The 18,127-nt window shown below is 39.1% G+C and overlaps 1 protein-coding gene across 1 annotated transcript; it reads left to right on the top strand.

The window, feature by feature from the left end:
* The first annotated feature begins 11,906 nt into the window (after positions 1–11,906).
* On the top strand, positions 11,907–17,389 carry PCDH20 (protocadherin 20). Its single transcript, XM_040267148.1, has 2 exons — positions 11,907–12,054; positions 13,095–17,389. The coding sequence occupies exons 1-2, from the start codon at positions 11,923–11,925 to the stop codon at positions 15,816–15,818; spliced, it is 2,856 nt and encodes a 951-aa protein (XP_040123082.1). The 5' UTR covers positions 11,907–11,922; the 3' UTR covers positions 15,819–17,389.
* Positions 17,390–18,127: the final 738 nt, after the last annotated feature.

Raw genomic sequence — 18,127 nt, forward strand, 5'->3', positions numbered from 1 at the left:
TATGGATCTAACAGAAGCAGAAGATATGAAGAAGAGGTAGCAAGAATACACAGAATAACTGTACCAAAAAGATCTTCATGGCCCAGATAATCACGATCGTGTGATCACTCATCTAGAGCCAGACATCCTGGAATGTGAAGTCAAGTGGGCCTTAGAAAGCATCACTATGAACAAAGCTAGTGGAGGTGATGGAATTCCTGTTGAGCTGTTTCAAATCCTGAAAGATGATTTTGTGACAGTGCTGCACTCAATATGCCAGCAAATATGCAAAATTCAGCAGTGGCCACAGGACTGAAAAAGGTAAGTTTTCATTCCAATCCCAAAGAAAGGAAATGCCAAAGAAAGCTCAAACTACCACACAGTTGCACTCATCTCACACACTAGTGAAGAAATGCTGAAAATTCTCCAAGCCAGGCTTCAGCAATATGGGAACCATGAACTTCCAGATGTTCAAGCTGGTTTTAGAAGAGGCAGAGGAACCAGGGATCAAATTGTCAACATCTGCTGGATCATGGAAAAAGCAAGAGAGTTCCAGAAAAACATCTATTTCTGCTTTATTGACTATGCCAAAGCCTTTAATTGTGTGATCACAATAAACTGTGGAAGATTCTGAAAGATGGGAATACCAGAGCACCTGACCTGCCTCTTGAGAAATCTATACGCAGTTCAGGAAGCAACAGTTAGAAGTGGACATGGAAGAACAGACTGGTTCCAAATAGGAAAAGGAGTAGGTCAAGGCTGTATATTGTCACCCCGCTTATTCAACTTCTATGCTGAGAAACACTGGGCTGGAAGAAGCACAGGCTGGAATCACGATTGCCAGGAGAAATATCAATAACCTCACATATGCAGATGATACCACCCTTATGGCCTCTTCCTTTTTAGAAGAGGAACTAAAAAGCCTCTTGATGAAAGTGAATGAGGAGAGTGAAAAAGTTAGCTTAAAGCTCAACATTCAAAAAACTAAGATCATGGCATTCAGTCCCATCACTTCATGGGAAATAGATAGGGAAACAGTGGAAACAGGGTCAGACTTTATTTTTTTAGGCTCCAAAATCCCTGCAGATGGTGACTGCAGCCATGAAATTAAAAGACACATACTCTTTGGAAAAAAAGTTATGACCAACCTAGATAGCATATTCAAAAGCAGAGACCTTACTTTGCCAACAAAGGTCCGTCTAGTCAAGGCTATGGTTTTTCCAGTGGTCATGTATGGACGTGAGTGTTGGACTGTGAAGAAAGCTGAATGCCGAAGAATTGATGCTTTTGAACTGTGATGTTGGAAAAGACTCTTGAGAGTCCCTTGGACTGCAAGGAGAACCAAACAGTCCATTCTAAAGGTGATCAGTCCTGGGTGTTCATTGGAAGGACTAATGCTAAAGCTGAAACTCCAGTACTTTGGCCACCTCATGGGAAGAGTTGACTCATTGGAAAAGACCCTGATGCTAGGAGGGGTTAGGAGCGGGAGGAGAAGTGGATGACAGAGGATGAGATAGCTGGATGGCATCACTGGCTCAATGGCCGTGACTCTGAGTGAATTCCGGGAGTTGGTGATGGACAGGGAGACCTGGTGTGCTGCAATTCATGGAGTTGCAAATAGTCAGACACAACTAAGTGACTGAACTGAGCTGAATCTGCATATAAGTTAAGTAAGCAGAGTGACAATAAACAGCCTGACATACTCCTTTCCCAGTTTGGAACCAGGCCATTGTTCCATGTTCGGTTCTAACTGTTGCTTCTTGACTTAAATACAGGTTTCTCAGGAGGCAGGTAAGGTGACCTGGTATTTCCAACTCTAAGAATTTTCTACGAATTGCTGTGATCCACACTGTGAAAGTATTTAGCATAGTCAATGAAGCAGAACTTCTCCTAATGGCAGAAAATGTCTGTGTTTGTAGAACAGGGCTAAATGGGTGAATAGAATCATAAGGAAAGGGCTCCCCAGTGAGTGATTGGAAGGAAACAAAAGTCCTTTGGAAGAACCTGTATTAAAAAGTTAGAAGAGAAAATTCAGCAAAGACAAAATAGGCTAGGGATAAAAGGTTGAAAATACATTCAGTTTCGGGCATCCCAGATGGCACAGTGGTCAAGAATCCACCTGTCAATGTAGCATACAAAAGAGAAGCAAATTGTGTCCCTGATTTGGGAAGAAGACTTGGAGTAAGAAATGTCAATCCACTCCAGTATTTTTGCTTGGAAGACTCCATGGACAGAGGACCCTCGCAGGTTGGATGTGACTGAGCACTCATGCATATTTCAGTTTCACAGAATCAGGGAAAGTGTAAAATGAACGTATAAAGTCAGGAAAAGTAGACCATAATCATGTGAAGCAACCCCAAAATACAACTCTAGCACCTTCTATGCTGTTTCTCCCATCATTCTGTGTCTGGTAATTTGTAAGGAATATATTGTTTACTTGCCAAAACCTATTGGAGGAGAAATACAAAGGTGGCTCAAGATTTGTAATATTTTTTGATTAATGGTATGTGATAAGTGCAAACCTGCCCTTTTGTTAAAAAAAGTCACTACTGCTTCAATTGTGGTACTAAGTAGCTTAACTGTAGCCTTTGCTATAAGACCTTGGAGAGCTTTGGCATTGATGTTGTTCAAAGGATCTATATCTAGTCTACAAGAGCTTCCTTTAGTTATTACATAAATATGTGGAGATGGCATCTGGAATCAATCTTGATCCAGAAATCCCACAGAAATACTAAAATATGCACACTCACAGGGATCAAGGGTACCTAAGATTTCTAAGCTTTGTGACTAGTGGATGTTGTATGTAAAATGTCTTTTACAATCATTATTAAATAGTTTAACAAGCTCTAGCAGGACTTTGGTAGACTCAAGGCTTTTGAAAACAAGGTTTTGGAATATGGAAGTAGCACTAACTCTGTTTAATGCTTTTTTCCCACCAATAAAGCATATCATATATGTGCAAATTTAGAATGAGGAAAATTGCTTTTACAGAAAATATATATCAGCTTATGATGCATTTAGAGAATTCTTAATCCTTTTATTTAGAAACTTCCCAGGTGGCGCAGTGATAAAGAATCTGCTTGCCAGTGCATGGGATGCAGGAGGCGTGGGTTTGATCCCTGGGCGGGGAAGTTCCCCTGGAGAAGGAAATGGCAACCCACTCCAGTATTCTTGCCTGCAGAACCCCATGGATAGAGGAGCCTGGTGGGCTACAGTCCATGGGGTCACAAAGAGTTGGACACGACTGAAGCAACTGAGTATAATAAAAAGTGCTTCTCAAGTGAATTTCTCAGTTTCTAGCATTCTTTCTTATTCTGTCTATATAAGGGTTAAATTGCTCAAATTCTAAATTATGGGTAATAAAAATATTATTCCAGTCATTTTAACTTATTTGCATTTCTAGTTATTTTAAATTCTAAAAGATCATGTAAATATTTAAAATAAAGTTGGTAATGCAATTTTGTCACTAAAAGCCAGTTACTGTTAGTGACGTTCTACTTTAATCTAGTTAATGAATAAATTATTTATCCATAAAGAGGAGCAATCCACAAAAAAATATAACTATTATTATTGATTCTATATAAAGTTGATACTAACTTGATCAGGTTTAAATATTATTTATGATTAAGAATTTGTGGGCCTTTAAGATGTTTATAATATATTTTTTTTCCTCAAGAAGCACACTACTTTCACTAAATAAATGTTTTGCTGTCATATAATTCCAAACCATTAATGAAAGTTTATTTACAAAATGTTTCTTTTCTTGATAGTCTAAATAAGGAAATAAAAAAAATATATTTGTTATTTCATAAATTGTATTTATATATATTTTTATTGAAGTTCATAATTATGCAGTTTTTCACAAGTTTTGTATTTTGGGAGTGATTTTGTTACTGTCAGATTCTGCCCATTGTTGATAACACTCATATATTCAACACACAACATATGTGCTTACCTTAGTGAATATTAGATGAACATCAATATGTAGAAAGATTTATGAAATTAAAATAAAGTACTAAATTTTCCTTATTTAATTTCAACTTGGCCTAATTCCTGGTTATATGACCTCAAGCAACCTACTACCCTCTGAGAATTTCAGATTTCTTCTTTTAAAAATGGGATTATTAACTTTCAGTTTTCTTGTGAAGATTAGAGATACTGTTCACCGTGCACCTGCAAAACGTAGGTGCTCAATGATTAGTACCTGTCAGCAGTAAATGAAACTGAAGTCAGCAACTGTACCTTCTTCCTACAAAGATACCCAGGAGGAAGCTAGTGGTCGTAGGGATACTACTATGAACATGTTGACTTTTTACATCATTTACAGAGACTTTGATTAATCCTACAGCATTAATTCCGTGTATGCCAAGATCAGAACAGTCATGCAATTGTTAGCAATCCCACCTTAAATTCAAAAGACTCAGATAAAAAAGAGATTTTTCTAAAGCCAGGCAAAAGATCCATCAATCTGTATAAAATATTACAGGAGGACAAGTTTTGATTAAGCTTTTCCCAATGTAACACTTCAATCTGTGAGAGTGAAGAAAAGGTACCTGAAGGATATAGGACATAGGATCAGTGTCCTAAAATGAAATTTCAAATGATTTCTCTCCTTCAATAGATTTGTTTTGTCCTTAACCGAATTTCTATGCTAATTTATAGGGTTTAAAATTGCTTCATTCTTGGTGAAGCCCATACTTTTCCCTTCTTTCAATTCTCCCAGGGGCTGACTCTAGGGAACAAGGCTAGATGATACACATACATCATCAATAAACTTCATTTGGTTAACAGTTCATTATTCAGCAATTGCTGATCCACTTTGTGGATTTTCCATGCCCTTCATTTAGTCTTCTCCTCAATCCTGCTACCTTTCTTTTGATGATTTCACTGCTCATTATCACCTCTACCAGAAGCAAGAAGGAAGAATGTGAAATTTAAATGAATCAAAAATGACTTTGAAATTTATTTTAAGGATAAGGAGAGAAAGTTGAAAATGTGATCTAAAATTAGGCCTGGAGATTTCCGATGACTTCATCCAGCTATACTTATCCCTTTTAAAGTGCTCCTAATGGAGTTCTGGTAATAAAAAGACAGTTCAATTATACTACATTCCTTCCTCTTGGAAAACAGGGAAAAAGAGGAGATATGTGAAATCTATTTATACAAAGTTTTCTAAAACAAAAATGAAAGTACTATTCAGAATAGACCAATGCTTAACAAAAGTCACATTTATAATTTGCACAGTACAGTGGTAAATGTTTTAGAATACAATTTTGTATTACAGTAAGTTAGCTTATGTGTGCCCTTTTCATACAAATAATGCAAGATAAATACACACTTATTTCTTAACTATTCAGTTTTCTAAGCCAAAGAACCAATGTGTTTACTTTCTATTAGCCTTACAATTAATTTCTTAGTTGTGTAGGGAAAAACACAATAGGATTTTTTCAAAGTTTGCTTTACTTGAACAATAATTTACTGAAATTAGTGATGATGATCATTTAGTCAGTAAGTCCATGTTTGACTCTTGTGGCTTTACGGACTGTAGCCCACTGGGCTTCTCTGTCCATAGAATCCTCCAAGCAAGAATACTGGATATGGGTTGCCATTTCCTTCTTCAGGGGATCTTCCCAACCTAGGAATCGAACCTGGGTCTCCTGAACTGAAGGCAGATTCTTTACTGACTGAGCTACAAGAGAAGCCATTATTGTTTCTTTAAAACGTTTGTAAATTTGTAAAATTAAAAAAATATATATAAAACAAAGTAACCATTACTTATGGCAATGTTTAATAGTAGGGTTTGGGAAATAATAGTAAAAAAAAAAAATAAAGCTCTTTTACTAAGCTATACTCTAATATTGGGGAGATAATCCTGAGGCCAAAATCTACTACTATTTTAAGAAATAGTGTTTTGTGGATTCTCATTAGCTAGGGACCATCTTTCTTGCTCTCAACTAATATGTAAAATGAGGGCTAACTAGGAGATTCGTAAAGTTATTCAGAGCCTCTCAAGCATACACATGCTTTCAAGTATACACATATACATCAGTTAAAAAAAATCATAATACATGTTGTTTACAAGTTGTGAGAAGATCTAAGCTAGCTAAACACTGAGAAGGTCTTGTGTGTGTGTGTGTGTGTGTGTGTGTGTGTGTGTGTGTGTGTGTGTGCGCGCGCGCGCGCGCGCACGTATGCGTGCGTGCGTGCTCAGTCGTGTCTGACACTTTGAAACCACATGCCAGGCTGCAGCCCACCAGGCTCCTCTGTCCGTGGAATTTTTCCAGCCAAGAATACTGGAGTGGGTTGCCATTTCCAACTCCAGGGATCTTCCCAACCCAGGGACTGAACCTATATCTCTTGCATCTCCTCAATTGGCTGGTAGATTCTTTACCACAGCACCACCTGGAAAGCACATGTATGTGTTTAGGAAACAATATTTGACTAAAGAGGTTTTTACATGACCACAGGAAAAACCATAGCCTTGACTAGACGGACCTTAGTTGGCAAAGTAATGTCTCTGCTTTCAAATATGCTATCTACATAGTTGATACAACCATTAATTTAATTTTCTAATATTTTGCATAACTCAGAAGAGAACAATTACATACATTGTGTTATTCAGCCTTGAAGAAACTTGAAAAAGAAGTAGTGTCATAGGAGAAGACTCTTGAGAGTCCCTTGGACTGCAAGGAGATCCAACCAGTCCATTCTAAAGGAGATCAGCCCTGGGATTTCTTTGGAAGGAATGATGCTAAAGCTGAAACTCCAGTACTTTGGCCACCTCATGGGAAGAGTTGACTCATTGGAAAAGATTCTGATGCTGGGAGGAATTGGGGGCAGGAGGAGAAGGGGACGACAGAGGATGAGATGGTCAGATGGAATCACTGACTCGATGGACGTGAGTCTGGGTGAACTCCGGGAGTTGGTAATGGACAGGGAGGCCTGGTGTGCTGTGCTTCATACGGTCGCACAGAGTTGGACACGACTGAGCGACTGAACTGAACTGAATGAACTGATGTACACATGAGAGTGTTATAAGCTCTTTAAAAATAGGTACTTTGGCTAACGATACATTCCCATGATCTTGAATAACATGTAGTAAATGTTTTGCAAATAACTGCAGATGTATAAATAAATAACTGAAATGAAAAAAAAAAAGAGGTTTTTACTTCAAAAAGTTCTCGAATAGAAAATCTATGCCAACAATATTTTTTTTTTTCTCATTGTTGATGAGTGATAAATGCTTGTTGACTCAGCTCCAGGGATTGAACCAATGTCTCCTGCATTAGCAGGCAGATGCTTTACTATTGAGCCACCAGGCAAGAATGCTGGAGTGGGTGAGCATGCCCTTCTCTAAGAGATCTTCCTGACCTGGAGATTGAACCCTGGTCTTCTGTATTGCAGGGAGATTCTTTACCATATATTTACAATGATTATATAATATGTTTACATGTCATTAAATGTCCCATATATACTGTAATATTCACATTTATTACATATCTACATCAACATTATACATATATACAACATATTTTAAGACATCTAAAGTGACTGCTAAAATCATATATTAACAAGCAAAAAATAAAATAATCTTTTTTTTCTTTTTAATTGAAGTATAGTTGATTTACAATGTTGTATTAGTTTCTGGTATAAGTGATTCAGTTATACACACACACATATATATATTCTTTTCATATTCTTTTCATATTGATTTGTTACAGAATATTGGATATAATTCCCTGTCCTATACAATAAGACCTTGTTGTTTGTCCATTCTCTACATAATAGTTTGCATCTGCTAGTCCCGAACTCCCAATCCAATGCTTCCCAGAACTCCCTACTCCTTGGCAAGCCCAAGACTCTTCTCTGTGTCTGTGAGTCTGTTTCTGTTTGGTAAGCAAGTTCATTTCTGTTGCATTTTAGATTCCACATATAAGTGATATCATTTGGTATCTGTCTTTCTGACTTACTTCACTTAGCATGATAATCTTTAGGTCCATCCATGTAGCTGCAAAGGACATAATTTCTTACTTTTTGCAGCTTAGTAATATTCTGCATCTTTTTTATTCAGTCATCTGTCAATAGATATTTAGGTTGTTTCCTCGTCTTCACTTCTGTGAACAGTGCTGCTATAAGTATAAGGGTGCTTATGTCTTTTCAAATCATAGTTTGTCTGGATATATGCCCAAAAGTGGAATTGCTGGATCATATAGCAACTCTCTTTTTAGTTTTTTGAAACCTCCATATAGTTCTTCACAGTAATTGTACTAATTTGTATTCTCACCACAGTGGAGGTGAATTCCATTTTCTTCATGCATATTATTTCTTATCTGTACATTTATTAATAATGACCATCCTGAATAGTGTGAGTTGGTACCTCAATGTAGTCTTTATTTGCATAGTCTTCAAATAAGGTCATATGCTTAATTTGTATTTATTTATAATCTTGAATAACCAGAATGTGCTTCAAAATAAGTTTAACTGTCTGTATGTGCATTAATCACATGAAAGGTTATGGATAACATACTGTCATTTAAATACTTTAAATGATATTATCAGAGTTAACTGAAAAATACAAACAAAAACTACCTGGAAAACATAACACTTCACAATTTTAGAAGTTTTAGGGTATGTTTGCTAAATGTACAAAGTTTGATAGACACTTGCAAGGTCACAGCAAATAAAGAGATGAAACCTCAAGGTGAGAATGCTTGTAATGAATGAAAATTATTATTAACTTTCTGCATTATGCTGTAATAAAATAAAGATTAAACTAACCTATGTATCATTATGTAATTTCTATCAAAGACTTATATCTGGTAAGCTATTTCCCTCATATATGTGTATGTAGTGTGTATGGATATTTTTATATGAAATTGAAGCAGAGAGATCTGATGGCTTGCCTAAAGTCACACAATAACTTCATAACAACCGAGAGAAGGTATCCAAATCCCGTGGTTCAGCTCAGTGCCACCTATTTCATCAAGTTGTTTTCTTTGTCTATAGAAAAAATAAGCTTGGGAGGCTTATAATCTAGCTATTCTTCTAGATTGATTTTTACAGAACACCTGGGAAGCAGGCCCAGAGAAAATGAGACATCTGAGAAGTCCATAAGTATTATTTTCAAGGGGTTAATAGCATAGGAGCTCTCTAAGTCATCCTTAGAAAGAAATATGTGACACCAGATGGCAGGTCACAGAGCTGGCTCATAAGGAACAGGAGTCTGGGGACACTTTTACAGTGCCAAGTTAAGAAGATACAAGAGAAGGAAAAAAAAAGGAGTTTAGTCTTTTCTTTTTATTTCTAAGCTCATTTACAGTTTAAATGTGCATGAAATCTCTACTTAGATCTTCAGAGGAAAGATAATAAGTAGCTCAGTTAACAGTTTGGAATGTGTCATGCAAGATGCTACCCCAAATTGTGCTGGCCTTGATGACAAACTTCCATGAAGAAACTTTGCAATAACCACAACAACTTAAAGCAAAGGTGGTTATTACTGTCCCAAACATTATCTCCAGAATGTTTAATTTCTGTGTTTTGACTTATAATTTATATGGTCATGCTTTACAGAAACACTAGAGAAAATTATTGTTGATTGTAGTGTCCTTCTAGACAAAGAATAAACTAAGGAAAACAAATTCCACATTTTCACCAAAATAGAAGGTCTTAACCTGTTGGGGAGGGGATGACCTGTAAGGAAATATAGTCTACCACTGTTGCCATCTGTACAGATGTAGAATTAATTCAGATTGTGTGTCTAAGCTGTATGTATCCTGACTATGGATGGATTGCCTAATTCTGGTCATGTGCCTCAAACTTCCAGAAGGTGTGAGCATTGTGTGATGACATAAATTAAACACATTTTAGAAGCAATTTTCTACTGATTTTTGAAGTTGGATATGTTTCAACTTCAGATTCCAAAGTAATTATTTACCAATCATGTGGTAAAAGTTCAGCTGTAGGGCAGAACAAGCAGCTGAAGAAGCAAGGAGTGGCAAAGCATACTTTCCTGACTGTTTTGTTTACCAGCTGTGTGATGGCCTTGCACCTACCTGTACATGTTCATGTGCGTTTACCACTTCATCAGCATTACAATTTTACTTCAAAGAGCTTAAAGGAGCTAATTTTATAAGTCAGATTTGTATTATAAAAAGTTTTGTTTGCGAACTCCATGTATAGCCACATTAACTCAATAACAAGCTGTTACACACACCAGGTTTTCTGATGTAGTGTGGCATCAATATTTAGGACTTTTGTATCTCTAGGATTAGTAGGGATGAGGAGAAAATAGGAACTGTTAGAAGCAAAACAATTAGCTCTGCTAAGCAATTTATATTCTATTCAGCATACAGTAGAAGAAGAAAAAAATTAAAGTGGATCTTATGGAAAACATAGGAAGTCAGATCTTTCTCCAAACTAAGAGAAAGACTTTTCTATTCCAGGCTCAGTGAGTTACTCAGCAGGAGGGCTTTATGTTTAAGACAGTACACGAGATATATGAAAACCTAGTGATGAAGTGAAATGTCTACTCTGGGAAAGGCCAATGGTCTTTCCCATTAGGCACCCTGCAGATCAAAGAGTGTTTCACAGACTTAATACACTGTGGTTTCTCACCAGCCCTGATTGTATAAATTAGAATTTTGTCATATGTATATTTAGTGCCAGAGTCAGAGGGGCTATCCAAGCATTTTGCACCACACTCCTCCAGTATTCCTTTCTCAGTAAGCATTTCAATAAAAAAATAAAAATAAAAAGTAATAACCTGGAAAGTAGCCTTTATGTCTAAAAAGCCTAGGCTTCAGTAAAGAAAAGGAAGAAAGATAGTCGTGTCCAACTCTTGAGACGATCCTATAGACTATAGCCTGACAAGTTCCTCCAGGCAAGTATACTTGAGTGGGTTGCCATTTCCTCCTCTAGGGGATCTTCCCAACATAGGAATCGAACCCAGATCTCCAGCATTGCAGGCAGATTCTTTACCAACTGAGCCCCAGGCTTCAGTAAGTGCTCTGCAAAAAAAAAAAAAAAAAAAAAATCCACCTCTTTTCCTTAGAGAAATATGGTAAAATTGCTTGCAGGTAGAACCACTATGCTACCAAGCAATAGCTTCCACCCCCCCTTTGGCTCTTTACCTTAGCCAGAAGCCGAGACTCTTAAAGACCACAAGGCAGAGACACCCAGGGACGCTTGCGCCTACGACATGGAAACTGCCACCACCAACAGCCACCAACAGTGAAGCTTCAAAATTAAAGCATATTGAAATGTTCACCGAGTTCCCACATTTGCTTCTTAGCTTGAGACCGCCTTACAAAGAGCTTGAAATCCCTTCCCTCCGCAGAGAAAGTGGGGTTTCTTCCTCCTTGCAAACATTGCTGAATCCAAGTCTCCGATGAACTGGTGGCAAAGCTGGCATTCGGGGATCGCGCCTATGGTTGCCTTGTAGCGCGTACTTGCTGTTCGGATATAAATGCATATTTATTCTCCATTCGGATGTGAATGCATACTTATTCTCCATTCGGATATGAGTGCATACTTATTCTCCATTCGGATGTGAATGCATACTTATTTACTCGCTATGCTCTATTCGGATATAAATGCAGAGTTATTTATTTATTTCAACCTGTGGACTCGGGTCCTGACTGGTGCTGCGAGGAGAGAGGCCGGGGACACGCGCCTGGAGCCGGACCAGGTGGAGCCTAGCCGCGGTCTTCCGAGGCAAGTCCGAACTCCGGCGCCTCAGGCCGGGTCTGGACGTGCCCACGTCCGGAGCAGGAAATCACGACCGTGCCCCAGCGTCCGCACGCCTTTCTGGCCTCCAGGAGCTGCTGTCCTTGATTGACAAGCCGGGGATTATTGGCTGAAGTTCCCCCGCGATTTGCATGCCCAGAGAGGGAGTGTCCTCTGCCGCCCTCCTGCGCCGCCGCGCAGCCCGCAGCCTCCCGGGGAATGCGAGGCGGCGGGGATGCGTGCGGCTTGCGGGCCGGAGTAGTGAGCTGGAGTCGGGCGACCTGGCGCCCGCGCCCGGATATGGGGAGTCTCAGTCGTCCTAGCAGCAGCGCCAGCCACCGAAACCTGCCGGTAAGGGTTGAGGTCCAGGAGTCCCGCGGCCCTGACAGGGTGCAGCACCGTGGTGGGGTTCCTATTCCTTCATGTTTTTCAAACCTTTTTACCTTATTCCAAACTTCACGGGAAGGTTGAGGGGAGAAAAAGGGAGTTTGGGATAATGTCTCTTCATTTTAGCAAGGAATAGGCAAGTCCTTGGATAATGAGAAGTTTCTGAAGCACGAATGGAAGGAGACGAGGTGAAAGGGGTTAGGGTGTGCTCATATGGCTTTAAGATAGAGGGATTTCTGCGGCCGGCATCTGGCTTTGACTGTCTACTGCAACTGACGAATTGTTTTTGCGTTTCATTTTCCGCGTTTGCTACTCTTTCCCTTGGGAGGGGGATTAGTGAGAGCTTATCATAGGGTGGAAATCCAGATCTTTTCGATTTGATTTTAGGTACGTGTTAAAAGGAAGATCAATTCTTCAGACCTAAAGCGTTTATTTAGTGGAGTAGGGAGCCCGAGGGGCTAGAGTTTCTATGTTTTTATTGTTGTTGTTCTTGTTGTTGTTATCGGTCTAATAGCAAGCAATGCAAGACATTTCGCGTTCCTGGGAACTTAGCTGTAGAAATATTTCAGTGGGAAAAAATAAAGAACCCCCTTCTCGGTCCTCTCCACTACCAGCCCCCTCTCTCCCTGTGACCTACCCTGCCGCGCGGTGCAATCCCTCCACCATATTTCCCGGGGTGCGTGATAGTTTGGGATTCTGAACGTTTACTTAGTGAGGGTGATGGGGAACCGGGCGAGAGCCGGGGTGGGGGTGCGGTGCAGAAAGTAAACAGAAAATAAGTTTTGGAGACAGCGTTGCCGCGCAGATCTCTCCCTTGCAGCAAGTTTCCTCTTAACCCTGTTTTGACTGGAGCCTTTGCCTTTGAGAGTGGGGATGGAGCCGGAAGGAGCCCTGGGCACGCGTTCTTACTCCAGGTTTTGTGATTCTGCGTGTTTGTAACAAGTCTTCTCTCCCCCCCCCCCGCCCCCCTCCGCCGCCCCCCCCACCCCCTCCGCTCCATTCAGCATCTGCTTCTGTTTTTCCTCTTCGTGAGACCGTTCAACTGTCTGGCGAGTTACAGCCGGGCCACGGAGATTCTGTACAGCCTGAACGAGGGGCTACCGGCGGGGGTGCTCATCGGCAGCCTGGCGGAGGACCTGCGGCTGCTGCCCAGCGCCGGGGGGCAGGACCTGCAGTCTCAGTCGCCTCAGCACAGCGTCGCCGAGAGGAACCCTCCTCTCTCCTTCAGCCTGGCCTCCCAGGGACTGAGTGGCCAGTACGTGACCCTAGACAACCGCTCAGGGGAGCTACACACTTCTGCCCAGGAGATCGACCGGGAGGCCTTGTGTCTTGAAGGAGGCAGAGGGACTGCCTGGCGGGGCAGCGTTTCCATCTCCTCTTCGCCTTCGGCTGACTCTTGTCTTTTGCTTCTGGATGTCCTAGTCCTGCCTCAGGAATACTTTAGGTTCGTGAAGGTAAAAATCGCTATCCGGGACATCAATGACAATGCCCCGCGGTTTCCTATTTCCCAAATATCAGTTTGGGTCCCAGAAAATGCACCTGTAAACACCCGGCTGGCCATAGAGCATCCTGCCGTGGACCCAGATATGGGCACTAATGGTGTTCAGACCTACCGCTTGCTGGACTACCATCATATGTTCACCCTGGACGTGGAGGAGAATGAGAATGGGGAGCGCACCCCCTACCTGATTGTCATGGGACTGTTGGACAGAGAGACCCAGGACCAGTATGTGAGCATCATCATAGCTGAGGATGGTGGGTCTCCACCACTGATAGGCAGTGCCACCCTTACCATTGGCATAAGTGACATTAATGACAATTGCCCACTTTTCACAGACTCACAAATCAACATCACCGTGTATGGGAATGCTACTGTGGGCACACCAATTGCAGCTGTTCAGGCTGTGGACAGAGACTTGGGAAACAATGCTCAGATCACCTACTCTTACAGTCAGAAGGTTCCACAAGCATCCAAGGATTTATTCCATTTGAATGAAAACACCGGGGTCATTAAACTTTTCAGTAAGATCGGAGGAAGTGTTCTGCAAACACACAAGCTCACCATCCTTGCTAATGGACCAGGCTGCATCCCTGCTGTGATCACTGCCCTGGTGACTATTATCAAAGTCATTTTCAGGCCACCTGAAATCGTCCCTCGTTATATAGCGAATGAGATAGATGGTATTATTTACCTGAAAGAATTGGAACCTATTAACACTCCAATTGCATTCTTTACCATAAGAGATCCAGAAGGTAAATACAAGGTAAACTGCTACCTGGAAGGTGAAGGACCATTTAGGTTATTGCCCTACAAACCATATAGTAATGAGTATCTTCTAGAAACGACAAAACCTATGGATTATGAGCTACAGCAATTCTATGAAATAGCCATAGTAGCTTGGAACTCTGAGGGATTTCAAGTTAAAAAAATTATTAAAGTGCAACTTTTAGATGACAATGATAATGCTCCTGTTTTCCTTCAACCCTTGGTAGAACTAACCATTGAAGAAAATAATGCACCCAATGCCTTTTTGACTAAGCTAGATGCTACAGATGCTGACAGTGGAGAGAGGGGCCAAGTTTCATATTTTCTGGGACCTGATGCTCCATCATATTTTTCCTTAGACAGTGTCACAGGAATTCTGACAGTTTCTACTCAGCTGGATCGAGAGGAGAAAGAAACGTATAGGTACACAGTCAGAGCTATTGACTCGGGGAAGCCACCCCAAGAATCAGTAGCTACTGTTATTATCACAGTGTTGGATAAAAATGACAACAGCCCTAGGTTCATCAACAAGGACTTCAGCTTCTTTGTGCCAGAAAATTTTCCAGGATATGGTGAAATTGGAGTAATTAGTGTCACAGATGCCGATACTGGGCAAAACGGATGGGTTGCTCTCTCCGTGGTAAACCAGAGTGATATTTTTGTCATAGACACTGGAAAGGGCCTGCTGAGAGCTAAAGTCTCTTTGGACAGAGAGCAGCAAAGCTCCTACACTTTGTGGGTTGAAGCCGTCGATGGGGGTATGCCTCCCCTCTCCTCTACTGCAAAAATCACAATTCTCCTTCTAGATATTAACGACAACCCACCTCTCGTTTTATTTCCTCAGTCTAACATGTCTTACTTGTTGGTGTTGCCTTCTACTCTCCCTGGCTCACTAGTTACAGAGGTCTATGCAGTTGACAAAGACACAGGCATGAATGCTGTCATAGCCTATAGCATCATAGGGAGAAGAGGGCCTAGGCCTGAATCCTTTAGAATTGACCCTAAAACTGGCAACATTACTTTGGAGGAGGCATTGCTGCAGACAGATTATGGGCTCCATCGTTTATTGGTGAAAGTGAGTGATCATGGTTATCCAGAACCTCTCCATTCCACAGTCATGGTGAATCTATTTGTCAATGACACTGTCAGTAATGAGAGCTACATTGAGAATCTTTTAAGAAAGGAACCAGAAATTAGCATAGAAGAGAAAGAACCACAGATTTCAATAGAACCAACTCAAAGGAAAGGTGAATCCGTGTCCTGTATGCCCACATTAGTAGCTCTATCTGTAATAAGCTTGAGTTCTATCACATTCTTAACAGGGATGGGCATATATATCTGTTTAAGGAGAGAAAAGAAACACCATAGGGAGGATGACAATTTGGAAGTACAAACTCCATTAAAAGGAAAAATTGACTTGCATATGAAAGAGAGGAAACCAATAGATATATCTAATATTTGATTTTTTTTTTTTTTTTTTTTTTTGCTGTGGAATAGTAGAGATATTTCAACTGATTTCGGGGATTTCTCACCACCAAAACAAGAATGTGGACGGCAGTTCGAATAAAGGACATCTAATTTATAACTTGTACTATATTTGTAAATAGCTGTTTACAGGTTTTTAAATTCAAAATCAGAAGTTATAATATGTGTACAGAAATTTTTAAATGAAATTGGTACTAACAGTTATGGAGCTGTTATTTGGAAAATCTTGGACATGATTAGCAGCTTTCATACACCAAGCAGATGATTGTTAAAACCTAGGAGTAAGGTAAAAAAATGTACATTGCCTTTTTTGTCTAAGAAGTCCTTTAACCACAAGAGGGCTTCGACTACTCCTTTGCAGGGAACTGTTTTAAGGTATTGTACATGACAGTTGTACGTGAAATTAATGAAAGAGTCTATTTTAAATATATTGTTTTTAACATTAAACAAAGATGAGATTAAATGGGATTTCATTCTACTTAAATATATGATTAAAAATAAAATAAATGCATTTGTAAACAGAATGTTTATTACCTCACAAATGCATCATGTATAATTTGAAAGAGAAGGTATCTTTAATTTGAAAAAGAAGGCATCTGTGAAGAAGCACAGTTCTTTTTTAGCAAGGATAAATATTTTGCCATGTGTTAAAGATCTGATGTGCTGAAGAATAATTCACTTTCTGTGTACTCTTGTGGCTTTCTATTTGCTTTACTACTGCATTTACTGTTAACACAGGAAATTCTTTCTTAAAGAAAATGTAACTAGAAGTTATGTCCAAGAAAATCAACCAGAAGCAAAGATATGTTTCAATCCTTAGTTTGTTGCTTAATAGGTGTTTATGACATTTTGATGCTTTCACAACTCATCAGTAGTACTTTATATTTGGGCTTTGTATTAGATCTTATATACTTAAATTCATGTGTTACATAAAAAAAAAAAAGAAATCTTATTAAAACTATTCTAGAAGCTGGTGGACACTATCTGTTGTTTTAGCAGGACCTTTTCTATGAGAGTTATACTTATTATTTTCTTGTTGTTTAGGTTTGTTGGCTACCATTTCTGGCTTCCTTTCTTTGGCTTTGGATTAGTTCCAAGAGTTTATTTGTAAGCCCAGCAGCAGACCTCTTTGATAATTTAGCTTTTACTGAATGCTTTGCAGTGAGGCAAGCTGGTTTATCAGTGATTGATCACCCTCACTTCATTGTGTAAGCTGGAAATTTTATTTTATATGAGAGCTATAGCAAAATTATCTGTGTAAACAATGAATTTGTTAGCTTAAACTGGATCATTCTACTTTTTGGCATCATGTGTTTGTACTGTACCAAAAGTGTTTATATGTCTGCAAATTAAAGGTATATATTTTCATAATTTTCTCATTTTTACTGTTTTATATTTGAACATGGGTTTGTTGTTTTACTGAAGTGCCCGTTAATGGCATTCATCTGCTTTTAAAGATCAATGTGAGTAAATTGTAAATATTATGTTATGCTAAAGTTTACATTATACTAATTTATTACTTAAATAAACATTGGGTAAATTATTAAACATATGTGTAATTATAGACATATATATGTGTGTGTGTTTGTGTGTGTGTGTGTGTATATCATAGACAAAGACTATGGTTATGTACTTGATAGTTCATATGAAAATTTATAGCCATGCATGTGTGCATGCATATTTATTTACTATGACTTAGAAATAATTATAAACACTCATTTTAATTGCAAACCCTCTATTGACTCTGTTATAAACTTCAAATTTAAAATAAAAACACGTTGCAAAAAATAATTGAATACAAAAACTTAAGATCTTTTGAATATGTATTAACTCATTTTCTTATTTTCAATTTGACAATTAAATAAATGAGATAATAAGATATGAAACAGTACTGCTTGCTACAAAAGGGAAATATACTTTTATTCGAAATTCCTTTTGTTTGAGAGCCACCTGAGCTAAGAAACTAAGATCATTTACCTCCCCAAACTTTTCATTCATAATTGATATAGCCCTCCAAACTTCATTTGTAATTAATATAGGACAATGGAGGAAACCATTCTACACCAGTTATTTTTATATCTATTTCTCTTTTTTATATGAAGGAACTACATGTGAAACAAGTAGCACCATTAAAAGAAAAAAAAAAAGTCCTCCACAATTGCAATGATTGAATTATCAGTATAAATAACAAAATACTTTATTCACTTCTGAATTTGAAGAGGTTCATGTGTTTGAGGATATGGAATTCATCTCTAGCATTAAAAAATGCCTTTAACATTCATAAAA

This window comes from Oryx dammah, unplaced genomic scaffold, assembly GCF_014754425.2.
Source record: "Oryx dammah isolate SB20612 unplaced genomic scaffold, SCBI_Odam_1.1 HiC_scaffold_24, whole genome shotgun sequence".
NCBI classification, from domain to species: Eukaryota; Metazoa; Chordata; class Mammalia; order Artiodactyla; family Bovidae; genus Oryx; species Oryx dammah.

Coding starts and splice junctions, on each gene's coding strand:
- PCDH20 (XM_040267148.1), top strand. CDS start 11,923: ATGCGAGGCGGCGGGGATGCGTGCGGCTTGCGGGCCGGAGTAGTGAGC. Junction 12,055..13,094: donor CCAGCCACCGAAACCTGCCG/GTAAGGGTTGAG, acceptor CGCTCCATTCAG/CATCTGCTTCTGTTTTTCCT.